Source organism: Carassius gibelio, chromosome B8 (genome assembly GCF_023724105.1).
Source record: "Carassius gibelio isolate Cgi1373 ecotype wild population from Czech Republic chromosome B8, carGib1.2-hapl.c, whole genome shotgun sequence".
Classification (NCBI taxonomy): Eukaryota; Metazoa; Chordata; class Actinopteri; order Cypriniformes; family Cyprinidae; genus Carassius; species Carassius gibelio.
The window spans coordinates 30,374,902-30,402,293 of NC_068403.1; the positions used below are offsets into that span (position 1 = coordinate 30,374,902).

The following is a 27,392-nucleotide window of genomic DNA, read 5'->3' on the forward strand; positions in this document are numbered from 1 at the left end:
CTTGCTGTATTTCTCACAGTGAGTGTCATGGCGGACACTCAAACCCACTTTTATTTAAGAATAACATTGATTTGTGTAAACAAATGTAGTTTTAAGAGCTTATTAGGCGAGAATTTACTTGTTTGGACTACAAATATGCGGTTTGTTAATAAAGATAATGTCTATTTGAAATTTAGCTTTGATGTTTTCTGAGGCGTTCAGCGCTCATAAACTCACAAAGAGAGCGCCTCACCTCAGCCAGAACTTCTGGAGTTTACCACTGGCTCCGGTGTCTCTATAGTGGTCTCATTAATCTGTTATTTGTTCCAGAGCAAGTTGTGACAAAACCTCACCATGTTTATGTAACTTCCCCCGGTGGAAAAAAAATGACAAAAAGCATCCCCCTGTGAAACCACCATCTCCACTAAACATCCCCTTTAGATTAATAATGCTGTGTAATATATAAAATTTATAGTGCAAATTAAATGTTTAAAGGTCCCGTTTTACGCGCTTTTTTGAATATTTGATTGTGTTTACAGTGTGCAATATAACATGTGTTCATGTTTCACGTGTAAAAAAAACAGTATTTTTCACACAATTCACCTATCTGTATTCACCCGCTGTCATAAAAACTAGGGCTGCTCCGATCATGATCGGCCGATCGTTATGCACATCTCGTCAGTAAAGCCGGTTCTCTAATCAGCGGTTAATTCCATCAGGTGCGTGATTTCACATAGAGCAGCTGTTACTACACAGAGACGTTGTTAATAGAAAAGATGCGCAAATCCACTTCATTTTCAGCGTTTCTTCTCAGTTAACAACGGCTCTGCATCATCAGCTTTTCTCAGTATTCATGAGAATGAAGTCTAATGATCTGTGCTGTATTATGCATGAGGATCTCATGAATGAGCTTCCGCACCATCAGTTTATTTCTGTAATTTAATGGTCCTTTGTTACAAGTTCCAATATGGTGTTTTATAATTAGTGACGGAGGATTGGGCTCAGCTGTTAAACTGTGAATCCTTGGTGAAAGGGCGTAGTTCTGCACAAAAGAGGGGTACCTACGGCCGAATCACAGCCGTTCCCATATACAGCCATATCTCACGTCTACTCCTGTGATATTGACCTTATATTATAGGGAGAAGCATCTGGTGTGTCCACATCATCAAATCTGACCCCCGTCAAAATAAAAAAAGTTTGGACACCCCTGAGTTTAACCATGGTATTTGTAGTTAAACTGTGATTATACTAATGGGAATCAATATACCAAAAAAAAAAAAAAAAAAAAAATGGTTACTGATCTTTTACTATATTAAAACTTTGGTTCATTTTCGTAAGGGAGGTTTTGTTAAATCTTTTTTTTTTTTTTTTTTTTTTTTTTTGGTAATGCATTTTTAGTTTATTTTGAGTCTTGTGTGAGTGGTAAGTAACTGCACTCCAGTCAGTTCAGTTATTTAACTGAATAATCTCATTTCTTTCAGGGTTTATCTACAAAACAGTCTCCTGAAAGCAGTTCATTCATAGATCACCATTCATTCACATGAAATTCTGAATAAATCTTTCGTATTTTTAATGAAACCAGTTCTGTATAAAAAACAGTTTTGTTTTTTGTTTTTGTTTTATTGTGGCAGACTGCTAGATTGGGTGGAGCGGTCTATATCGTCTGGTTTGATGATATCTTTCTGTACAAATCTGGTCTTCTCCATCAAACATCTTCTCCTGACTGAGATTTATAAAGGGATTTTTGAACGGTTTGGTGTACAAAAACTCTAGCATTTGTGCGTACGTACACTTTTAGGATTAAATCTACGGAGAGTTGTATATAGGAGACCCCAGAAGTGTAGAAATGAGCAAGCAAACTGTACAGCTGTCAACTGGTTTCATTCCTGTTATTTTCTGAAGAGTGATTGTCCATGTTAATTCTGTAGGAAAATGTTTTGTTATACCGTATTTCTCAGGTTTTCTTATTTTTGTAGCCGCAGATTCCAGAGAGATCTGACAGTCTCGGGACCTTGAGTGATTCTGCTGTCACCCGTAAGTGTGTGTGTGTGTGCTAATCTCAGCTACTCTTTCCTGTGTCGGGCCAAATGGATATAAACATGGTAGTGAATGGTTCCAGTTATGTTTCTGTGATTAGGAACCATTCTGTGCCTGTAATTCAGCACCGAATGGAAAAACGTCTCTAGACTCTAAATATGTAGACGTACTGCAGACTACAAGAAATTGTCACTATTGACAACTGTTATTGTTGTGCCTTTCTTTCTTTTTTCCCAAACGTTGATCAGCCTTCAAAAGACTTCTGACCAGAAAAGACTCTTCTGCTACACACACACCCAAGAGCCACTGCCAGGTTATCAGTGTGTGTGTGTGTGAGTTATAAATATGCTTCTCTGAAACGACTGGTCACAGTTTGATAGTGTTGTGTGTTTGTGTGCTGCAGATTGAGCCGACAGATTCAGATGTTTCTTCTCACGATGGAGGAGATCATGTGATTGATCTTGAATCTGCAGCTCTTCCTGTAATCGAGAACGGACACAGATCCACATCAAAGTCAAGAAACAACCGTTACTCAGCACCTCCGGATTTATATCAGGTTTGTCTCAGATGGCATACTACTCATGGTGTTTGCACAAGATCTACTGCATCACTAATATATGCACCATTAAATTAAATACCCCAAATGTGCTTTTTACTGTATTGTCTTCTGTCATTGAGTTTTCTTTGGAAAAAGAAAAATGTTTTTTAACATTCTAGCACAAATTAAAGTGCAGAGTGGGGAAAACGCCCCTCTTAAGGACTCATTTTTCTGTGCAACAAAAGTTAAATGTGTTATGAAAAGTTATCATAATTTTTGTGACAATGACAAAAAAATCATGGAAAAGATCTTATTTTTTTATATTTATATTTATAATATATTTTAATTTAACTCATTTTAATTAGACTACTGACTTTGTCCAGAAGACAATCGTCAACATCCTCCACAAGGAGAGTAAGCCACGGAAGGTCATTGCTGAAAGAGCTGCTGTTCACAGAGTGCTGTATCAAAATATATTCATAGAAAGTTGACTGGAAGGAAAAAGTGTGGTAGGAAGAGGTGCAGAAGCAGCAGGGCTGACCACAGCCTTGGGAAGATTGTGAGGAAAAGCCGATTCAAGAACTTGGGAGAGCTTCACAAGGAGTGGAGTGAAGCTGGAGTCAGTGCATCAAGAGTCATCACACTCAGACATCTTCAGGAAAAAAGCTAGAGCTGTCACATTCATAGAACCATGCCACACCTGAACCAGAAGAAAAAAAACATCAGAAGTATTTCACCTGGGGTAAGAAGGAAAATAACTGGACTGTTGCTCAGTGGTCCACAGTGAAAGTAAATTTAGCATTTGGTTTGGAAATCAAGGTCTGGAGTCTGGAGGAAGACTATAGAGGCACAGAATCCAAAGTCCAGTGTGAAGTTTCTGAAGTCAGAGGTGATTTGGGTGTGTGACGTTTGCTGGTGTTGCTCCATTGAGTTTTATCAAGTCCAGATTCAATGCAGTCATCTACCAGGAGATTCTGGAGCACTTTATGCTTCCATTTGCTGACAAGCTTTATGGAGATGCTGATTTCATTTTGCAGCAGGACTTCAGCACCTGCCCACAGTGCCAATATAACTTCCAAGTGGTTTGCTGACCATGATATTATGTGCTTGATTGGCCACCCAACTCACCTGACCTGAACCTATGGGGTTTTGAGAAGAGGAAGACAAGTAACATCTGGAAACAATACAGGGGAGCTGAAGGCTGCTATCAAATCAACGTGTGCTTCAGTAACACCTCAGCAGTGTCACAGACTGATCGCCTCCACGCAACACTGAAGCATCATTCATACAGATGGAGCCCAACCAACTATTGAGTGCTTAAATAAACCTGCTTTGGAGATCTTGAACATTTCTGTTTTTTAAATATTTCTTTGATCTTTGAGAAAATTTTTTGAGATACTGAAATTTTTATTTTCCTAAGCTATAAGTCATAACCATCAGAATTTGAGAGTTTTTATTTAAATTACAAACAATAAAGAACTTTTTTGTAGATGCACCTGTAATTGTTCGGTCAGTCTTTTCACTTATTTGGACAAATAATTTTGGTTGCCAAACCAGAGAATTGATCTATTTAAGAGCTTTTCTTTTTTTTTTTTTTTCAGGACACAACTACTTCGTTTCCAGAGGCCAGACCCACACTGCCTTGCGCTCAGAGCTCTCTGTCAGCGGACGGGATGGTGCAGTGCTTGTCCTCAGACTCCGGAGAGGAGGATCAGAGCGAGACTCCGTCCACTAAGCCCTCGTCTCTGGCTCCTGCCCCGTCTGAGTCAGGCGGCAGGGACTTCATGAAGCGGGCAGTGGCGTTCCTCCGGCGCTCGGGCCACAGCAGCAGTGTCCAAAGCTCCGACTCACCCCCGTGTCCTCTGGTGAATGGACACGCCCACTCTGTTAGTGGCCACGCCCACTCCGCTTACATCAGCAGTGATAACGACTCTGAGTTTGAGGACGCTGATATGAAACGAGAACTACAGAAGCTGAGAGAGAAGTGAGTAAAGAAACATTGATCAAATCAAAGAACTCCAGGAGAAACTGCCTCACAAAGGCCTCATTTACCACCACTGATCCTCTTTCATTTCCTAATACAGTCTGTGTCTTGTGCACAATTCACAAGGGTTAAAAATACTACAATTATGCTCAAGTGAAAGTACAGTTACTCAATTAATAGGGAGAAAACTCAATTAAAAGTACAAGTGTCTGGCCAAAAAATACTTTATTCAAAGTAAAACTGTACAAGTTCAAACTGTACTGGACTATTAAAAGTAACTTGACCAAAAAATAAAAAAAGACATTTATGGTTTCGTCATGTTGAAACATCTTCTCAATGCAAAGTTAAAATTTCTTAATACACTGAATAAAATGTTTTGTCAGACAGGTTGAATCAAAGGAAGAAAACAAAAAAACATTGGCTGTAGGTCAAACCATCTATCTACACAACAACAACAATTCAATTTTGTAACCCAATGTTTGACGTCTGCAGGCACATGAAGGAGATCTCCGAGCTCCAGGCTCATCAGAGAGGAGAGATCGAGCAGTTGTACTCTCGGTTGGGTCGGCCGGTTCCTCCCAGCATGGGCTTCTTGCATGCAGTGCCACCTACAGGCCGCCGCCGCAGAGCCTCCAAACACAAGCTGAAGGGAAGCCGACTGCTCATTCCCATGGTGCAACATCTTAGGAACAACCGAAGCAACAGCTCTAGTATGTATGCGAGAGTTTGTGAGAGCCGGAGTACCAGAAGGGGAGGGTAACACTATATCTGGGACCCCCGATGAACAAGGCCAACAGAATGCAATCTGGCTTCTGTTAAATGAAATTAATCTAAAGAAAATGTACATGTTTGGTCTGCAAAACTTGGCACCACAGTGCACATGTTATTGTCCATTTGATTCCTTGAAGTAATAGTACAGCTTTCCCCAACAAGACACATGATTTGAGGAATTATTCATGTCTGAAGCACCAACGCAGCAGAGAGTGGTTCATCTCCAAGTTTAGCTTTTAAGATTATTGATTTGTTATCCAACTGCCTCACTTTAGGTATGAGTGTGTGTGTGTGTGTGTGTGTGTGTGTTAATAGTGATTTTTACCTTAGCAACCATTGCTAATAATAATAATTGTAGGAAAAAGTTTGAAAGCTGGCAGTTGAATAAGTTTGATCATTTAGAAAAGAGATAGCATTCCGAGTCAGAACAGTCTGAAGGTCTGAAGTTTGGTGGTCATTGCTTGAAAGCTCTAGGATGAGATGCTGTAGAAACATAAATTGTAGCTCATTGTGTTGGCTTGGCAAAGTAATTGTAGTAATAATTGTAAAAAATAATGCAATTTCCAGATATGCAGTCTACTCCATTTTTGTGCAACCCGTGCAACTTTGTATGTTAATTTGTCTAAATTCTTTTAAACTTTAATCCACCAATATGAAAGTTGGATCCACTTAGCAAGTCACTGTCGACCTCTGTGTTCTCCTGTAGCGGAGACGTGCTCCAGTGTGTCAGGGTCTCCGGTCAAGAGCTCGGTTCTGGGTAACAGCTCAGTGGGATCCAGCACAGCCACGCTGAGCCCCGTGTCAGAACCACTGGAGCTGGTCCAGACTCAGCAGCCCTGCTCGCTCAAGGGCTCTCTGTCCTCTGACAACATCTACGGGCCCACCACACACACACCACCTCGACAAGGTGAACACACTCACACAGCTGTTGTCTACAACAGCCTGTCAAGCATATGCTGCTGTACATATTTGCTGTAAATATGTCTGCCACTGCCCTAACCAGCCACAGTGCAACAAATATCTAGTGTCCACTGGCCTCACGGAAAGCAAAATGCATCCTGTACAGTAGTAAGACAATCACAGCCAATTACATCATGTTTGATAACTGATACAATTATGCATACAAGACTTTAATGTTTGCAGCTGCCCTAATCAACACACATAGAAACCAAACCATATGATTTATTGCTCAATATGCACGCCGCCTGGCTTGGATGCAGTGTGATGGTCATTTATAGTTGATATGCAGAAGACGAAGGTGCCAGATTTGCCTCTCTGAACGGTGTATCATGTTCTAGATTATCATGTCTTTCTCCTATGTTTTTTTGTCACACATATGTCACTCACACACATGAGATTATTACTGACTTTCACAGTCTCTCATGTGTGCTCCACTCATTTACTTGGTTTAAATGGAGTCAGCCAGAATGTGACATTTAAACGGCTGCCTAATGGCTCAGTCACACAACATGATTTCATGGACAGCAAAGAAAGTTTAAAGTATTGCATGATGCTCATACTGCCATCATTCTTACGGATCAGTAGACATTTTCACACATTTAATTATTGCCATAAATATTTTTATTACGAGGTCATGCTTGAGCAGAAAAGCAGTTGATCTTATGTATTTCAAGTAGTTGGGTCATTGCCACAGAATTTCTGTATTTGTCATGTGCAATCTGTAATATGAATACTTTGTGCCAGAGATGTGGCACAAACTGCACATACTTTGTTTGTGGTGGTGCTTACACAGCAACATAAGTTTGAATCTGGCTTATGTCATTTCATGATTTCCTCTAAGGTTTCCAGTCACCTATATGCTAAATCCCCAAAAGGAAGGAAGATACTGAAGAAAACCTGCACCTGACATCATGTGCATATAGGACAAGGACAATATAGGACAAGGTATATAGGACAAGATGGAGGCAAAGAAAATTTTAAGAGCGGCATGAACACATTGCAAGGCTCAGCGTCTTACCAGATTTCGGAAAATAGTGTTTATTTACCTGGTTATTTCCTTCGTGTTTGCTCGATTCGATTCACGTGTTTGCGAACTACAGCTTTAGTAAACAGTCTTCGGCAAACTCCCGCCGGAGTTACAGAGATCACTGCAGACAAGCGGGTCACTCGCACTGACCGGAAGTGTTCGGCGTCGAAATCAAAAACAGAAGAGGAAAGCGTGGAGGGCTTCTTGCTAAGCTAAGGCAAAACCCACATCAACCAGCTCTGCCCAGCATCTTCTTTGCCAATGTACAATCTCTGATGAACAAGATGGACGAACTAAAGATCTGGACCCTCACACAGAAATGGTTTATGGACTGCAATGTTATGTTCTTCACTGAAATATGGCTCTGTAAGGATGTCCCAAACAACGTGGTGCATATGGATGGATGCTCTTTCTTCAGGGCTGACAGTGTAGCAGCAACCTCTGGTAAAAACAAGGGTGGTGGAGTATGCATTTATGTAAACAAAATCATGGTGTACAGACTCTGTCATTGTTGATACCTACTGATCTGCTGATCTGGAGTTCCTGGTTATCAAGTGCAGGCCATTCAGTCTACCACGTGAGTTTACTTGCATTGTTGCTGCTGCAGTTCATGTGCCACCAGACGCAAATACTAATGTGGCTATGAAAGAACTTTGGGCTGCTATTAGCAAATTACAAACCTTGCACCCAGATGGGGCCGTTGTTGTTGCTGGGGACTTTAATCACTGCACTTTAAGATCTTTTCTCCATAATTTTCACCAAGATGACTTCTGCACTACAAGGGGACATAAAACATAGGAACACGTATATACCAATGTGACTGATGCCTACAAAGTCACATCCCTCCCCCACCTGGGTCAGTCTGACCACCTCTCTTTGTTTCTTCGCCCCAAGTATACCCCGGTCATCAAATGTGTGAAACCTACAATAAGAACTGATAAAATCTGGCTGGAAGGTGCTGACTCCACTCTTCAACATCAATTCCAGCACACAGACTGGAGTGAGTTTGCTTCCCAGGCCACCACAAACTCTCAGATCAACATTGACACTTATACCAACTCTTTCTTGGAGCACATCAACAGGTGTGTGGACAGAGTGACCACACCAAAAGTAAACATTTTCCCCAATCTGAAGCCCTGTATGAACAGAGGTTCGCCTCCTGCTCAAAGCAAGAGATGCAGCCTTCAGGTCTGGAGACCGGGAGGCTTACAGCTCAGCCAGAGCCAACCTGAGGAAGGGTATCCGCCAGGCCAAACTCACACACAAACAGAGGATTGAAGAACACTTAAATTCTTCTGACCCCCGGCATATGTGGCAAGGCATACAAACTATCATGGACTACAAACCACCAAGTTATGTGCCTCCCTCCAACTCTGCCTCCCTCCCTGATGAGCTCAATCACTTTTATGCTCGTTTTGATCAAAATAATGAGATGTCCCTCAAAGCTGAGCATCAACCCAATGAACTGCCTCTCACACTCTCCACTTCAGATGTTTGCTCCACTTTGTGTAAGGTGAACGCACGGAAGGCAGCTGGCCCCGACAGAATACCTGGTCATGTGCTTAAAGCCTGTGTGGAGGAGCTGGCTGAGGTCTTCACTGACATTTTAATCTGTCCCTGGCCCAAACAGCTGTGCCCACTAGCTTCAAAACCTCCACCATTATGCCAGTACCGAAGCACTGCACTGCCTCGGCCCCTAATGATGTCCATCCTGTCACACTCACCCCCCATCATTGCAAAGTGCTTTGAGAGGCTGGTTGCATCCCACTTAAAATACTGTCTCCATGCTTCACTAGAACCATTTCAATTTGCCTATCGCTGCAATAGGTCAACAGAGGATGCTATTTCTACTCTTCACTCTGCCCTCGCCAACCTGGACAGTCAGAACACACATGTGAGAATGCTGTTCATTGATTTCAGTTCTGCATTTAATACTGTAAATCCCCTCCAAGCTGATCTCCAAGCTCAGCCAGCTTGGAATCAGCACATCCCTCTGCAACTGGACTCTAGATTTTCTGATTAACAGACCTCAGTCTGTTAAGTTAGATAACCTCTCCTCCTCCGTCATCACCCTGAACACTGGAGTGCCACAGGGCTGCGTACTGAGCCCTCTTCTGCACTCCCTATTCATCTATGACTGCATTCCTGTTTATGGCTCCAGCACCATAATCAAATTTGCAGATGACACCACGGTGGTAGGTCTGGTCAAGGATGACGATGAGTCAGCCTACAGGGATGAGGTGCAGCACCTGGCTGTGTGGTGTCCCACCAACAACCTGGAACTAAACACCCAGAAGACAAAGGAGATCATTGTGGACTTCAGGCGGACTAGGAATCATGCACACACACCCATCTACATCAAGGGAGCTGTAGTGGAGCGTGTGTCGAGTTTCAAATTTTCTTGGCTTCCACATGGTCCCTAAACACCTCCACCCTGGTCAAAAAGGCATAGCAGCGCCTTTACTTCTTACGGATCCTTAAAAAAGTTCACCTCAGTCCCAAGATCCTTGTGGAATTCTACCGCTGTACCATTGAGAGCATACTCATGAACTGCATCTCAGCAATTGCTCCGCATCTGACCGCAAAGCACTCCAGCGGGTGGTGAAAACTGCTCAACGGATCACAGGGACCCAGTTAACTTCCATTGAGAACATCTATCACAAGCGCTGTCTGGGCAGGGCAAGAAACATCATCAAGGATGCCTCTCCACTAACCATGGACTCTTCACCCTCCTTCCATCTGGCAAGCGTTACAGAAGCCTACGCTCTCACACTAGTAGACTCAGGAAGAGCTTCTTCCCCGAGGCTGTGACACTTCTGAACGCAACACCACCAATCTAAGCTGCATCCGCTCTTTTACTGCACTGGTCACAGTTCTTTACATATATGAATAGTGCAAATACATATTTTGCACAGACTGCATACTATTCTAGCCATTACTGTAAACTGTCTAAAGTTGTTACTGTACAAAGCACAGTAAACAATTTCTATAAAAATATAATTGTACTACTGATATTTTGCATAGAATCAAAGGTGGGTAGTAAGGAGTTACATTTACTTGAGTACATTTTTTGTGTAAAAATCTTTTTAGGGCGCTCTTAGAGCATATACTACAGGAGCACTGAGCAGCATAGAACTCCCTCGCGACTGTAGACTGAAATGTTTTCTTTTGGTTTATTTCTCTTGGTTCATGTCAAATTAATTTTGATAAATAAGTCGCACCTGACTAGTAAGTTGCAAGACCAGCCAAACTATGAAAAAAAGTGTGACTTATAGTCCAGAAAGTACGGTACTGTAATCTAATGTAGCCTAAGTTATACCAATATATATATATATATCTTGCAATATTCCACATTTCCAGCTGGGTTTGCCACATGCTGCCCCAAGTCTAGGAGAGTGACTCCACTCCTGAAGGAGAGACACCAGGTCAGAAAACCAAATGTGGGACGTCCAAAACAGTGCCAGCAGCAGATATATTTTTTTCCTCCTGTACACTCATACAACCTGACAGACTTAATGATGGGAAGGCATACAGACCAGTCATCAGCCACACGTAATCCAGAGCAATTACCCCAAGAGGTTTCGGGGGATGAAGGGAGAATAAAAGGGGGAAAGTAGATTCTTATTCAATGTGAATAGATCCACCTTTGCTCTACCCTACCAAATGACTCATTTTCTGAGGATGCAACATCCATTCCCTAGGCCTTAACCTTCTCATGAGCCACCTTCAGTGCCAGAAGCATGGTCTATGCCAAAATAAGAATGTGCCATGCTGAACTTCCCACAGGGCACAAACGTATTTCCCATGGTGCTTTATGTAAAAAAACTACTGAGACCTACATAACTGCCTCAACTGAACTATAGGTAATGCAGATGAGCCAATGGCAGTCGAGTATCAATTGCACAGGGATCGGAACTCTGACATCTTTAGGTTTCAGCGCCATAGAGAAGCATTGGAAGATCCAAAACTCAAATCGGTTTAATGGTGTTTATGCTACAAAAATGGAAAATGATGTGCCTAGGGTACTTGTAACACTGATTCCAGCTTTCCTGAGAGGATGGGCAGTGAAATGTATTTAATTAAATTTCCTAACCCCCCCCCCCCCCCCCCCAAAAAAAGTCAACAACCTGGGATGTTTCCAAAGTAAGCATTTGGGTTCAACCCTTATTGTGCATTGAGGGTTCCAACAGGGCCAAAAACCTCAGCTGTTGACCTACCACTGAAACAGCCTCAATTCAGTGCTACCATTGATGAAGCCCCTGCCATGAGACCCAAATGTTGAAGGAATTGTCAGAGTTGATCTGGACAAAGGTGAAATGAATGGATAAGTTGTATTTGCCCATTGTGCATGAATTGGTGGGTTTGGGGATACCTGTTGTGCGTGCAGATACCAGCAGTGTATCCCTCACACTGGGATCTGGACTGTGCTTGTGAGAAGCGGGCTCTGGATTGGCGGCCATCTTGTGCAGTGGCGCTGGGCTGGCGGCCATCACACGATGAGGCTCAGGAGAGGCAGATACTGCAAAAGTGCCTTGTTCCTTCTCCACAACACCCACAGTATATGCAGAGCCGCTCAGTTGGAGTGCCAGATCAATGTAAAAGTGCAGAGTCCAGTGAGGATCATGCAAAGGCATGAGTAAGCGGAGCGGCTCAGATAGGCCACCACAAAAAAATATAATCTGGCATACTTTGTCCATGCTAGATGAATGTGCTAGTTCAACAAAGTCAGTCACATAGTCCTCAATGGGCAGATCTCCTTGACGGAGATGTATAATGTCCGCTGCTGCTGGATCCATATGGGTCAGTCAAGGAAGAACCAAGGTAGGATCCAAATGCAATCATTGGAACATTTAATAACACAAAAGGTCAACCAGAAACAGAACCGAGTACAAGGAAACAGACACAACTTATCAAAGACAACGACTCACAACGGACTAACTCAAACACTTGGCTATTTATACAAAGAGAAGCTAACAGAATGACAAGGTAACAAGAAACACCTGTGAAAGCAATCAAGACGACCAGTGACATAATAGGACTACAAGTTGACTACAAATGACACTCTAGACAGGAAGTAACAAGTCCAAACACAAGACAAGGGGAACATGAGCCAGATCATGACTCTTTTGAAGGTTTACCTTCAGAACCGGCCTCTGTTGGTGACCGAGAACAGCCTTGTCAAAATCAGCCAGTCTTCAGGGTAATTTAAAGCACACATGACCTGGAGTGTCTTTCCTGTGTTTCAGTGTCTCGGTTCCAACAATCTGAAACTGCACTAATAGTGAAGTTCAGTAGATGAGGCCTTGGACTAGGACTGGAATGAATATGAAAACTATGAAAAACGGCTGTAGAAACTGGATTCCTTCTGTGGTGGACTCATTTCATCTATAGCCTCTTTCTCTACCTTGGACTACATATCCTGCAAAATAATCAGAACCACCAGGACACCTAACATTGTGGGGAGTAATTTGTTGAAATGAGGCAGGCAGGATATTATACCCCTTTTCTATGGAAGTGTACTACAGAGGGTTCTCTGTGGTTCGACAGATGAAGCCTGTGGAAAAAGACCTTGGTCGACCATGCAAATGTTAAGGCCCATATGGGCCAAACTTATTATATGACAGTGCACAGAATAGGGAAAGCCATGAGATTGGGGGAGTATAGAATGCCTTTATCTGTTGCAGGCCTTCCCCCCAAAAAAACGTAAAAAAAAAAATATAAGGCCTGATTCAATAAAAGTGGCCTAGCATGCACCATGGGGGTAATCCTTTTGGTATGCACATCATTGTAAACATATGCTCCTGTGCTCTGAAGGCATTGTTGCTCAGAACATGAGTGAGGAGTTGTTGATCTATTGGTTTGCCAGGAGGTAAAACAGAGATTCTAGCAAAACAGAGTCTTGAGGGCAGTGAGAAGAAAAGCAATTACGCTATAGCAGTTAGACACAATTATCCAAAGGGGGTCCTTTGACCCTATAGGTCAGTGAAGCCTTATAGTTGCCAATCTCAAATGTGTTTACGTGGCACGAGTGTTCTGTTGAGGAAGGCCATTGATCCCAGTTCTTTTTAGGAGGAGTCCAGACTACCTGGCTGCTTCTTGGCTCCTCTCGAGGAACCTGCAGGGAAATAATTTACTGAAAAGCAGTAGCAAAGTTTCTGTTTTGCAGTGTGAAACTTGATGACAGCAGCAGTCAATGCATTGGCAAAATGCCCCGACTAAGCAACATGAGCAGCCAGCCGACTTCTGTATCTCATGGATATCTTTGGTTGAACCACAGGTGTCTCTCGGTCACCACCAACCCTATCACATAACGACGGATCATGCGAGCCATATGCTTCTTGGCTTAAAGCACTTCAGTTGTTTGGCTGAGCTCTTCATCTCGAGAGTCAAGCAAGTCATTTCGTCCATATCCTTAAGAGCATCAGTTTGCTACGCCTATAAAACCACCATTATATGCAATGCCACACCCACTTGACTGGCAGCCATATTATTGTTAACATATTATTGATAACACTTTATTAAAGACTTTCTAGAGCAGTGATGTGACAGTAAAAAAAATTATAATAAAATGTAATATTTGCTCCAGTAGACATGGATAATTTTGAACAGTCTTCTATGCTATCATTATGGTGTAGTTACAAGTAAAATCAGCGATTCTTCTTAATGGTTAAATGGTTAATTCGGCAGTTTTACAGTTTTTTAAACTTACATGTGTGGAAGTGTCTAGTGATGCATAAGAGGACTGAGACCTGTTGTATAGATTCCAGAAAAGTGTTCCCATTGTTAGAAACACACAGGCACATGTACACATCTACATCAACCGCTGTTTTCTGAGACGCTTAACCAGTGTGGTGGTGTGTTGCTGATATGATGCTTGTTGATGGGGGTACTGATCTGACCGCTGCCTGTGTGTCGGCTGTTACACCTGTCTCTCTCTCTCTTTCTCTCTCTCTCCCTCTTATATTCATTTCTCCACAGGCTGGACCGTTTACCACCAAACATCTGAGCGAATCACCTATAAATCTAGTAGCAAACCACGCGCTAGATTCCTCAGTGGACCCGTGTCTATGTCCATCTGTTTGTATTTGTTCTACTTTTCTTCTATTACCCATAATTCCCTTTCCCCTGTTTCTTTCTGCTCTTCTTTCATAATTAGTTTTTTCTGTACTGCATTTCTGCCATGTTCACATCCATTATTCATGCACACACTCATTCAGTGATCATCAGGCATTCTCAGCCATTACATTTCCATCTTCATGTCAGATGGCACTTTCCATGAATACGCTACAAAAGAGGGTCTGAAATTTAAAATAGCAGCAGATATTCAGTGAAATTAGGTATGTTCTTTAAAATGGTAATTGTCAACCGTTGGCATTTATTTATGAAGTAAATGGCTACAGTCTACAGTTAAAATGCAGTTTAAAAAATATTAAATAAAAAACATCAAATTAAATTATGGGAATCAGTTTTGCAGACTTCTAAATGAAGCTGTAGCTGTAAATCAGTAGGGTGAAAAGTTCCTCGTTTGGGAGCAAATTATGGCTTGTAGTTTTTGATGAACTGATATTTACTTTAAAATTAGAGAAAATTATACTTTGATCATTTGTGAGGATATCTGGGAAAACACATCGGATGTCGCAGTGGGGTGTTTTCAGGATATTCAAAAAATAGTGGTGATGTCAGTGCTCTAAATTTTTTTATAATGGACTATTTCACATCCAGGGATGAAGGATCAGATGATGATGTTACTAAAGAGGAGGCAGATGACAGTCTTGCGCTTGCTTTTTTAACTACAAGGTACACTTTTCGTGCTATCCAAACACCCGTTTTTCCCAAAATTCCATTCCGGAAAATCATAGCTATCAGCCAACTTCAGATAGCCATAACTTTTGTTATGTAGTTTTCCTCGCTGTCCTCAAAACTGTATGTAGAAAGGTCTAAATGATTACAAAATGGTTAGATAATAGTTAATCCTATATATCCAGAGGTTGTCATGAAAAAGACTCTACAACAAAGTGTATCGTGTTGGTGGAAAGAGCTGGATGTCTGCTCATCTGGCCTTCAAGTTTGTCTTCTGTACAAACGCTTTGTGCTGGGCTGTAGCTTTGACCGATAACATGAGCTGCCTTTCCTCAAACATGGCCATTCCCAACATTTAACTGAAAGCAGAGAGTGTGTATAGATGTCTGCCAAAGCTTTTGTATCATCTGTATATCTGTGCCTTCTTTCCTTTTCATCCCACATAAAATCCCAATGAGGCGATGATTGGCGTGCGTGTCATGTTTGGAGTCAGAAGACGAGCATGCCAAGGGCACGAGCAGGTTGCTGTGGAGAACACCAGGGCTGTATTTTGAATTTTTTTATCTCTGTCACCTGCATGATTATAATATGATGCTGTCAAAGAAGCATATTATATTTACCTTGCATTTCTGTTACGGCTTGTAGTATTTTGTTCCTCTAGGTGAGAGTTCATTTTGGAGAAAAACATGAATTTACTCACCAGTGCGTCACAGCTTTGATTAGGAAGCTCATTTCTTTTTATACTTGGTCTCCATCCTTGTCAAAATTATATGGTTTGGTCAGTATTCTAACATTCATTGTGTGAAAAATTATTTTTCCCCCTTTGTAATTTAAAATTTAGCATGCAGCACTTTAGTTTATTCATGTTTCAATAGTTAACTTTTTATATGCTTCAATGTTGTTTTATGTATGCTTTTCCTCTTTAAATGTTAGTTGTTATTTGTAAAGTATGACTTTTTAAATGGGTCATATGATGCTGCTAAAAATAACATTATTTGTGTATTTGGTGTAATGCAATGTGTTTATGCAGTTTATGGTTTAAAACACATTATTTTCCACATACTGTACATTATTGTTGCTCCTCTATGCTGTGCCTTCTTGAAACCCGTCGATTTTTACAACGCTCATCATTCTGAAAAGTGAGGTGTGCTCTGATTGGCCAGCTATCCTGTGTGTTGTGATTGGCTAAATACCTCAAGCGTGTGATGGGAATGTTACGCTCCTCATTATACTGTGATGCTGTCTCCCATCAGGACAAGACTTGTGCACATGCCATCATCGGTTCTCTTTTGGCAGTTCAGTCTATGTACTGATAGGAGTAACTCGGGATATTGTTTTTGTTGTTTTTTTATTCCTACAATCCTACAAAAAAAGATTTTGCATCAGAGGGAGTGTCAGGCACAATTATAAACCGAATAACTTAAGCAATTTGTGGATTACGATTTGGTGAACTGGTTCTCCGGTTCCCTAAGAAGATCCGGTTAAATAGAAAAAATTTGTTCGCAGTACTGAACTAACTAGACAAGGCAAAACTAAAAAAAACGATTACAAATGAGGCATTTTTTGCATCCAGTGCAGACATAATTATTGATTATAATGACTTATATTGTCTTTTTATGTGTTGCGTATTGTGCTGCTTAAACAAATCATGTTTGCATTTGTGATCGTAGAAACAACAAGTCTACTCTACAGTCGTAGCCAAAAGTTTTGAGAATTACATAAATATTAGTTTTCAAAAAGTTTCTTGCTAAACTGCTTTTAGATCTTTGTTTCAGTTGTTTCTGTGATGTACTGAAATATAATTACAAGCACTTCATACGTTTCAAAGGCTTTTATCGACAATTACGTGACATTTATGTAAAGAGGCAGTATTTGCAGTCTTGGCCCTTCTTTTTCAGGACCTCTGCAATTCGACTGGGCATGCTCTCAATCAACTTCTGGGCCAAATCCTGACTGATAGCAACCCATTCTTTCATAATCACTTCTTGGAGTTTGTCAGAATTAGTGGGTTTTTGTTTGTCCACTCGCCTCTTGAGGATTGACCACAAGTTCTCAATGGGAGTAAGATCTGGGGAGTTTCCAGGCCATGGACCCAAAATTTCAACATTCTGGTCCCCGAGCCACTTAGTTATCACTTTTGCCTTATGTGCCAACTACATCGTGCTGGAAAATGCATTGTTATTCACCAAACTGTTGTTGGATTGTAGGAAGAAGTTGCTGTTGGAGGGTGTTTTGGTACCATTCTTTATTCATGGCTGTGTTTTTGGGCAGAATTGTGAGTGAGCCCACTTCCTTGGATGAGAAGCAACCCCACACATTAATGGTGTCAGGATGCTTTACTATTGGCATGACACAGGACTGATGGTAGCGCTCACCTTTTCTTCTCCGGAGAAGCCTTTTTCCAGATGCCCCAAACAATCGGAAAGGGGCTTCACCAGAGAATATGACTTTGCCCCAGTCCTTAGCAGTCCATTCACTATATTTTCTGCAGAAGATCAATATGTCCCTGATGTTTTTTTTTTTTGGAGAGAAGTGGCTTCTTTGCTACCCTTCTTGACACCAGGCCATCTTCCAAAAGTCTTGGCCTCACTGTGCATGCAGATGCGCTCACACCTGCCTGCTGCCATTCCTGAGCAAGCTCTGCACTGGTGGCACTCCGATCCCGCAGCTGAATCCTCTTTAGGAGATGATCCTGGTGCTTGCTGGACTTTCTTGGATGCCCTGAAGCCTTCTTTACAAGAATTGAACCTCTTTCCTTGAAGTTCTTGATGATCCTATAAATTGTTGATTTAGGTGCAATCTTAGTAGCCACAATATCCTTGCCTGTGAAGCCATTTTTATGCAACGCAATGATGGCTGCACGCGTTTCTTTGCAGGTCACCATGGTTAACAATGGAAGAACAGTGCACGCTGAAGGTCCTGGTCTGAGGAGGCCAACACGACAACATCATCCGCAAAAAGCAGCGACGAAATCGAAAGGTCCCCAAACCGGACACTCTCCGGCCCGTGGCAGCGCCTAGAAATTCTGTCCATAAAAATAATGAACAGAACCGGTGACAAAGGGCAGCCCTGCTGGAGTCCAACATGCACAGGGAACAGGTCTGACTTACTGCCGGCAACGCGAACCAAGCTCTTGCTCTGGTCGTACAGGGACCGAACAGCCCTAAGTAGGGGACCGGCGACCCCATACTCCCAGAGCACCCTCCACAGGATGTCGTGAGGAACACGGTCAAATGCCTTCTACAAATCCTTAAAACACATGTGGACTGGTTGGGCATACTCCCATGAACCCTCCAGCACCCTGGAAAGGGTATAGAGCTGGTCCAGTGTTCCACGACCGGCACACTGTTCCTCCTGAATCCGAGGTTCCGCTATCGTCCGAATTCTCCTCTCCAGTACCCTGGCATAGACTTTCCCGGGGAGGCTGAGAAGTGTGATCCCTCTATAGTTGGAACACACTCTCCGGTCCCCCTTCTTGAAAAGAGGTACCACCACCCCGGTCTGCCAGTCCAGAGGTACTGTCCCCAACTGCCATGCGATGTTGCAGAGGCGTGTCAGCCAAGACAGTCCCACAACATCCAGAGACTTGAGGTACTCGGGGCGGATCTCATCCACCCCCAGTGCCTTGCCACCGAGGAGCTTTTTAACTACCTCGATGACTTCAGCCCGGGTGATGGACGAGTGCTCCTCTGAGTCCCCAGCCACTGCTTCCTCAACGGAACACAAGTCGGTGGGATTGAGGAGATCCTCTATAAGAAGTATTCCTTCCACCGCCCAACGATATCCCCAGTTGAGGTCAACAGGTGCCCATCTCCACTGTAGAATAGCAATTCTACAGGTCAACAGGTGCCCATCTCCACTCCATAGTGTTGGTAGGGCACTGCTTCCCCCTCCTGAGGCAGTTTGCCAGAATCTCTTCGAGGTCAACCGATAGTCTTTCTCCATGGCCTCACCGAACTCCTCCCAGACTCGATTTTTTGCCTGCACGACTACCCGGGCTGCAGTTCACCTGCCGGTACCTGTCAGCAGCCTCCGGAGTCCCACAAGCCATCTAGAACTTCAGCTTGACAGCATCACTTACTTCCGGTGTCCACCACTGGGTTCGGACCTTACGGCCACAGCTCCGAGCAGCCGCAGCGACAATGGAGGTGGAGAACATTGTCCACTCGGACTCAATATCTCCAGACTCCCTCGGGATCCGGTCGAAGCTCTGCCGGAGGTGGAAGTTGAAGATCTCTCTGACAGGGGGCTCAGCCAAACGTTCCCAACAGACCCTCACAGTACGTTTGGGTCTGCCGAGTCTGTCCAGCTTCCTCCCCCGCCATCGGATCCAACTCACCACCAGGTGGTGATCAGTTGACAGCTCCGCCCCTCTCTTCACCCGAGTGCCCAAGACATATGGCCGAAGGTCTGATGACACAACCACAAAGTCGATCATCGACCTCCAGCCTAGGGTGTCCTGGTGCCACGTGCACTGATGGACACCCTTATGCTTGAACATGGTGTTCATTATGGACAAACCATTGTTAGCACAGAAATCCAATAACAGAACACCGCTCTGGTTCAGGTCAGGGGGGCCGTTCCTCCCAGGTGTCACTGTCACTGCCCACGTGAGCGTTGAAGTTCCCCAGTAGAATTACAGAGTCTCCAGTCTGAGCACTTTCCAGCACCCCTCCCAGAGACTCCAAGAGGGCCGGGTAATCCGCACTGCCGTTCGGCCCATAGGCACAAACGACAGTGAGAGACCTATCCCCGACTCGAAGGCGCAGGGAAGCGACCCTCTCGTTCACCGGGGTGAACTCCAACACATGCCGGCTGAGCTGGGGGGCTATTAGCAAACCCACTCCAGCCCTCCGCCTCTCACCATGGGCAACTCCATAGTGGTAGAGAGTCCAGCCTCTCTCAAGAAGTGTAGTTCCAGAGCCCAAGCTGTGCATGGAGGTGAGCCCGACTATCTCTAGTCGGTACCTCTCGACCTCCCGCACAAGCTCAGTCTCCTTCCCCGCCAACGAGTTGACATTCCACGTCCCTAAAGCCAGATTCCGTGTCCAGAGATCGGGTCGTCGGGGGTCTCGCCTACGACTGTCGCCCGATCCACTATGCACCGGCCCCTTACACTCCCTCCTGCAGGTGCTCGCCTCCACCAGGCGCTCGCATACGAGCCCCAACCCCGGGCCTGGCTCCAGGGTGGGGCCCCGGCTGTGCCATGCCGGGCAATGTCACGGTCCTTGATTTGAATGTTAACATAAGGGGTTTGTGAACTGTTCTTAGTCTGGCCCATCACCAAGGACCTGTCTGCCTTGGGAGACCCTACCAGGAGCATATAGCCCGAGACAACATAGCTCCCAGGATCATTCTGGTACTCAAACCTCTCCACCACAATAAGGTGACAGTTCAAGGAGAGGTTTTTTTTCATGATTAAGGTAATTTTCATGGCAAAGAAGAACTTTGCAATTCATCTGATCACTCTTCATAACATTCTGGAGTATATGCAAATTGCTATTCTAAAAACTTAAGCAGCAACTTTTCCAGTTTCCAATTTATATAATTCTCAAAACTTTTGGCCACGACTGTACACTGCTCAAAACGTTTGGATCATCATTGGCAAATTATTTGAATATAAAAAAACATAACTTTACTTACAGGCTTGAGTCATAAGCACCAGACTGTCCTTGTTTGAACTTCCTCACTTTATAGAAACAGATGCATTGTAGGCTACTGCTTCAGGAAACAGTCCTCGTCCTCCATAAAATGTGCTACACACATCCGAATATTTGTGTTGAAGTCTTCTGGAACAGTGTTTTAAATACAACTTAACCACTGATTTTTAGATGTGTCCTCTTTTAGAAGAACAAAGAAAGTAGCTTCACTTTAACAACAAAACACAAAACCTCTCCATAATCTAGTGCCAGGGGAAAACAGCAAGAATAAAAGATATGGCTATTTGGGTGGTGGTATGCAAATCTTCCCACATCATGACACAGACATGTGAGGGCATTTTTAAACGAGGCATTTTAGGGGGGTGTGGTTGACTGTAGACTTCTATAAAAAATATCTCCAAAAAGAAAGAAAAACTCGAAACCGCATCATATGACCCCTTTAAAGATTTACTGAAATTCTGTCCACAGCAGTGATGCGTGGGTTAATCCAAAATGAGCGGGTGCCTGCGGTCACCCACGGTCACCCGCACAAGATTTTCTTGCCTAATTATTTTAATTGTTTGGTCAGACAGTTCATATATATTCATAAATCGGGGAATTAAACATGGAGTTATGTTCTGTATGTTAAATATAAAAACGTATTTGCACAGTACTGTGCTTTGCGAGATTTAAATGCTAAATGGCCGACTGACCCGGTATACTCTCATTCAACGACATGTACCAGTTTAGTCATTTCGTTCACGAATGACAAGATCTCTCGATCTCATTCAGACTCATGAAACTCGTTCAGTGAAGGGCGTATATATTCACTACATTCAACAAATCACATGCTCCGTCACATGTCATATTCGAAGGCTATTGGCTCGAGGTTGAGTAATTCTTTGACAGGATGAAACCGTTCACAGATACCCGGTTCTCCGAGCTGCGCATGATGCTGTGGAGAGAGGAATTTCAGTGAACGAGAAATACGGGTCAGTGGATTACATGAACGAGAACGATTAGTTTAAAAGAACAATTCGTTCACGAACGACACATCATTACACAGTCTGCAGGTACAGATGGAGGCAGCAAAAGAAAAGTTGAAGACTGGGGAGTGGAAGCTCCGCAAATACACAAATAGAAATAGCAAAGTGTGGGAGACATTTGCTAAAATAATGAATGATGAAGACCAAAGTGCTGGCTTCGTCGTGGACCAATGACGCTACGATGAGCATTTACTACGTAAAAAAAAAATACGGGGCAGGAAGCGGGTCAGGTACAATATTTTCTTTTTCTTTTTTTGCGGTCCGAGTTGCGGGTGGGTTAGCTGAAAACATCGGTCGGGTGCGGGTTGTTTATACACTGACCCGCGCATCATTGGTCCACAATAGTCACTTGTAAGCAGTGCCGAACCTAGACTTCTGGAAGCCCTAAACAAATATCGTCAGGGCCCCAAAATGCTCCCCAACCCCTTAACCTTTTCTTTCAGAGCAGTTTCACTGTCAAAACAACAATGAATAATAATTAATAGAAATTAAAGTGAATAAAAAAATAAAAACATATAAATAAACAATTTCGAAACAACAATGAATAATAATTAATAGAAATTAAAGTGAATAAAAAAATAAAAACATATAAATAAACAATTTGGCCTATAATAGTCTACTATACAGAAACTGATTAAAGTAATCAAATGTATGAATACATCGCTGCATAGACTTCACCATATGAACAAGATAAATTGAATCACACAAAAGTTATGAACAATATTTAGTGAAGAGCGTGAATAATTCTGTCCTTTTCGTTTGTTGTTTGATTAACAGATGATGACAGACAGTGGCAGGTTTATGCATTAGGATGGTGTCACAGAATGCACAGATCTAATATACTGACTACTTTTCAAACTTAAGATATAACTGACTGTGTTTAGTGAAAACTCACCAAGACTGATATTTTGACACATACAAAGCTCAGAGTAGCGTATATTTCTCCATATTTTATTTGAATCACACATACAGAAAGTGCTTGAGAGGGGAAAAGGGAGCATTTTTCTTTTTTGTATTGACCAAAATCGACATGGACACTGTATATGACAGTCACTTTACATGATTTGACTGATTTGGATGTTACATAGAAAGTAGATAGAAAGAGTGACAGTGCACCGCATAAAGAAACATCCATGCTTTCATAACTGCTGGCCAAAATAAAAAAACAAACTGAAATCAATCATCTTTGGGAGGAAGGGGGTCCCCTGGTGTTTTGGGGGCCCTACGCTACAATGTGTACTTCACGTATAAAGAAGATTGGCTCTGCTTGTAAATAACTCATGGCATGCTTACAGAGATGCATCTAGATGTTTGTTTTTGGTTTTAAATGGTGCTGCTTTTAAATAGTGGAGCTTTAGGACAAGATCAGTTTTAGTCTTACATGCTAAATATTTTCACTCTGGAACACACTTAAAACTAATATAATGACAGAAGACCCCATGAAATCTAAATTAGAATATAAAGAGTCTACACTGCTTTCATCAATGCTACAAGCAGTCATGAATGAATTCTGCTGTTTTCAGTTTATCACAAACTAACTTCCTGTTACAGTAGGGAATAGGCCAGGAAAGAACAGACAATCGTCAAACCATTTTTTAAAGTAGTAAATTTAGTCAAATAAGATTGTTGAAGTTCATTCAGAGTTCAAACTTTAAGGTTGTCTGTACAAAAGGCCTTTTAGCTCATAAGCCATTTTAACACGTCACTCACCAACACCTCATGATATCACAGATGAAGCCTCCCTGCACCTGATTCTGTATCTGTTCACTGATTGGTCGCTGTGTTTTCTTGTGCAGCAGCTTGTCCAATGGGCTGTGCCATGTGCTTTTCCCCACCCCTTAACGCCTCTGTCTGTGCTGTTTTGCTCTTGTAGGGTCCACTCTGAAACGGCTATGTCTAGGGAAAGAGCACAGCAGTAGTAACTATCCCACTCCTTTCTTCTTCAGTCTTAGTCCCTCTGTCTACCTTTTGTTCTTTTTTCTTTGCTGTTTTCATTTCTTTTGTTGGCATGGGCGATCACCTGTGTGATACGTGCTTAATGTTTGCAACAGTAGGTGAAATGTGCGTCACCATTTTGATTCTTTGTATTAATTGGATTTTTTTTTTCTAGTGCATGGTGATATCTGTGTGATACAGTCAAGTGCTTATTGAAACCTTTATGATTTCTGTATTCTTGGTCATTTAAGTGCATATGTGTATGAGTGTTTGTTCTTTGTTTGGTTCTGTAATCATCCAGCTGCTTGATTTTGACCTAGAAACAAGCACTCAACAAAAAACGTGCATCCACCATTACATTTCAAGCACACCCGATGTGCATACTCAGTGTTTGTTCTTGCATTACTGTACTGGAACAAACCTCAAACTTGTTTAAATCTAGCTTCATTAATAATGCATGTTCACAGTTTAACTTAAACTAACATGCTTGGCAAAACTGCATTTCTTACATTATGCCCAGGCCACACAATTCTGCTGAATTTTAATGCCATTCAAACACCAAGCTATTTTGTAAACAATTTCTTTGTAATACCTCAAAAGGTGATACATCCACATATTTAACCTTACTTCTGGCATGAGCATGTTCTATTGTATCTCCAGTCACAATTGTTTTTAGTGTATTGTTGAAATTAATTATGAATCATGTCAAATAATCAAATCTGATTGCAACCCCAAGTATGAATAGTGAATCATTTATTAATTTATTATTCACTCACTGTCAAACCAAATCTTCTAATAATGCATCTATTGATTAGGGCTTGTTATGTATTACCTTGATTTTAATCACACTTCACTGCATAACGTAATGAATGACATCAACAGTCTGTGAGCAGCAGATTGGTTACAGAGGACCTCATGGTGAATTCTCTGAGTTGCTGCTTGAGGTCTTTCTCAATCTCTTTCTCAGGTTCTCACAGTACTGGTGCTGCCCATGTGACTTCAGCATCCAATCAGAACCTGCCTCCCACAGCCATACCTGCTGCATCCTCTCGGCCAATCACAGTGCTTGTTCAGGCTCAAGCTAACAACAGCAACAACAAAAGCAGTACCTTCACCGATGACCTACACAAGCTGGTTGATGATTGGGCAAAAGAAACTCTTGCCTCCGGCCCCCAGCTCCGCCCCTCTGTGTGTCAGAGTAGACCGCAGAGATTTTATCAGCCCTTCCAGACCAACCCCACTCCAATGGCCAGAATCCCCAATCAGGTACTTTATACTGTTTGTCCTTCAGAACCATAAAGGGATAGTTCACTTTCAGTAGTTTTTTTTTAACATACTATGGAAGTCAATGGGGACCAGCAACTGAAGATAAACTTTGCCTTTAACAAATAAAAAATTTTGATCAGTTTTTGAAAATTCAATCGAGTAGATAAAATCTGGTTTTCATCATATGCACTTGCATGTTTACATCATTTTTGTAAAAAAGAATGTCTGACTAATATATTGGATTTGTGGGTGCTGATGCATGTTTGGAGCTTGTTGCTACAATAAACACGGTTGTTGTGTAGAGCTTGAATTTCAACATCGTTCTAAACTGCGGCACTTGGAATCACCCATCAATTACTCTCATCTGACCTACAGTAACATCTCAGGTTACACATGCAATGAAGGTTCCCTAAGAAGCACTGCGTCCCTTTATAAGATTTTATAAGACACATATAAGACTTTATAAGACACATCATCATTTGTCGTCTTTGTCTTCAGGAGACCATATGTTTGTGCATTTGCAAAAAATGTGACTACTACAAAACAGCCCAGCCAAGCGTTTTTAGAGAGGGTCTACCTCCATGTCAGAGGTTATTTGACACAAACTCTACTGAAGAAGCACGTTTAGTTCTCAAGCAAGCTAAATGCACTCTGTGCATGAATGCAATGAAAAAGCTAGATGTACTAAAAGAGATTGTAAGAAACTCTGTTCTTCTTTGATTCTCACCTAGTAAATGCAGTAGTCAGCATTTCACGAACATATTCGGATCTCGAGGGAGTTGAACAAACTTATAATGATGCATTTGTGACAGCAGATTCTGTTCTTGGATGATATTTGAGAGAATCTAGCAATTGAACAGTGTGTTTTGAGGAAGTTGAATGCATGCTGTGCGATGTGGTCACAGTAAGAAGCGCCACCAATGTTTAACTCTTTCACCTACTTCCTGTGGTTCATATCACACTGCCACCAGAGTGGCTAGACACGATCGATCAAGGGGATTGTAGGAGGGGACATGAAAGGAATGAGAGTCATCTCTTTTGAGGCCTCTGATGCTTAGAGCTCCACACGATTAGCAATTCTGAGTGGTTAGGCTCTCTGTGAGCCTCCTTGGAAGCTGTCCAGTGTGTTGACTATGGTTAAGCTTCCTCTTGCTTTAGAGAGTTGCCATACTGAGACTTCTTCTCTGAGAGCTCGGTTAGGCAGTGGTACTGAATTGCAGGCTCTTTGTGAGCCTCCTTGGTACTCCTGGTTTAGGAGTATTTGTTAGGTCTCCTTTCACCACAGAAAGTCATCCTGCTAAGGCCTCCATTCCCCTGGGCTCAACATAGTTGCTAGGCCCTTTCTTAGGCCTGCTTGACAGCCATAGGATGTAGCTAGGGCACTTCTCACTTGAGTTATCTCCACTTGGATAAACATTCTGAGTTGTTAGTGTTAGAGCCCGGCCGATGTATAATTTTGACGATATTATCAGCTGAACATGCTGCCGATATGATTATATATATTTTTTTTACAGAATATATAAATGCAGATAAAATGCTTGAAATGGTGTAATTACTTGGTTTGTCAGTTGTTTGCTGGTGACCTGGATGAAACGCTTTAAAGCTCAATTCTACTGAAAACCATAGAAACTTTGAACGGCCAATAACTCCATAATGCTGCGGCGAATCAGCAGCAAATTTGGTGGATCCCTTCAGCTCTAGGAACTTTGTTGAATGCATATTGAGTGTATATCTAGAGGCACTATTTCATATGCTTGATAGTAGGGATGGGTATCGTTAAGGTTTTAACGGTATTACTACTCTTACGATACTGCTTAGCGGTCCGGTACTTTAACGGTATTCTTATCTGTACTTTGTGTTGTGTTACTTTGTGTTGTGTTAGGCAGTCGAAAACTTTGCATTTCTCTCTCTGCACATAATGCACTTTTGAAAGACGCTTTGACAGATTGCTTGTGTTTCCGCCCTTACATGCAAAAATTACCCATCCTAAGTACCCATCCCTACTTGATAGTCCCTGGGGCTCGGGAGTTACAGGTGGTTAAATTTGCGGTCCAGCACCAACCGATCCGGGAGGCTACTGTCACACGGAGGCTTTCGAGAGGGCTCTTGGAGCTGAAGGGATCCCTCAATTTTTGGTGGAGATCTGCCGGCACATTTAGACACACCAGGCAACACTTTCCCTTCAGGTTTCTTGTCCAGGCAGCATTCAAGCATTGTCTTAATCGACCGTAAGAGCACCTGCGAAATGGACTTCAAATAAAATTCCACTATGATTCCAGTTCCAAGGGAATGTACGCATTACATTCAAAATTAATTAAAGTGCATGAGACATGAATTTATATTGTATTAAGTACAGCGGTAGCGAAGAGCGGGGCACAAAGTAACACTTTTTGACTTTCTCAGTTTGTGT

The 27,392-nt window shown here is 42.4% G+C and overlaps 2 protein-coding genes across 3 annotated transcripts in view; one reads left to right on the forward strand and one right to left on the reverse strand.

The window, feature by feature from the left end:
• Window positions 1-27,392, reverse strand: part of cdk11b (cyclin-dependent kinase 11B) — a 376,069-nt gene that overhangs the window by 194,451 nt on the left and 154,226 nt on the right. The gene's annotated exons all lie outside the window — the stretch shown is intronic.
• Window positions 1-27,392, forward strand: part of LOC127963128 (serine/threonine-protein kinase WNK2) — a 70,055-nt gene that overhangs the window by 38,192 nt on the left and 4,471 nt on the right. For both annotated transcript variants that reach the window (XM_052562856.1, XM_052562857.1), the window contains 9 exons: window positions 1,956-2,013; window positions 2,265-2,329; window positions 2,420-2,572; window positions 4,156-4,538; window positions 5,031-5,248; window positions 6,016-6,216; window positions 14,275-14,373; window positions 23,655-23,699; window positions 24,684-24,982. In XM_052562856.1, the coding sequence (XP_052418816.1) occupies window positions 1,956-2,013; window positions 2,265-2,329; window positions 2,420-2,572; window positions 4,156-4,538; window positions 5,031-5,248; window positions 6,016-6,216; window positions 14,275-14,373; window positions 23,655-23,699; window positions 24,684-24,982 (1,521 nt within the window). The remainder of the gene's footprint in view (window positions 1-1,955; window positions 2,014-2,264; window positions 2,330-2,419; window positions 2,573-4,155; window positions 4,539-5,030; window positions 5,249-6,015; window positions 6,217-14,274; window positions 14,374-23,654; window positions 23,700-24,683; window positions 24,983-27,392) is intronic.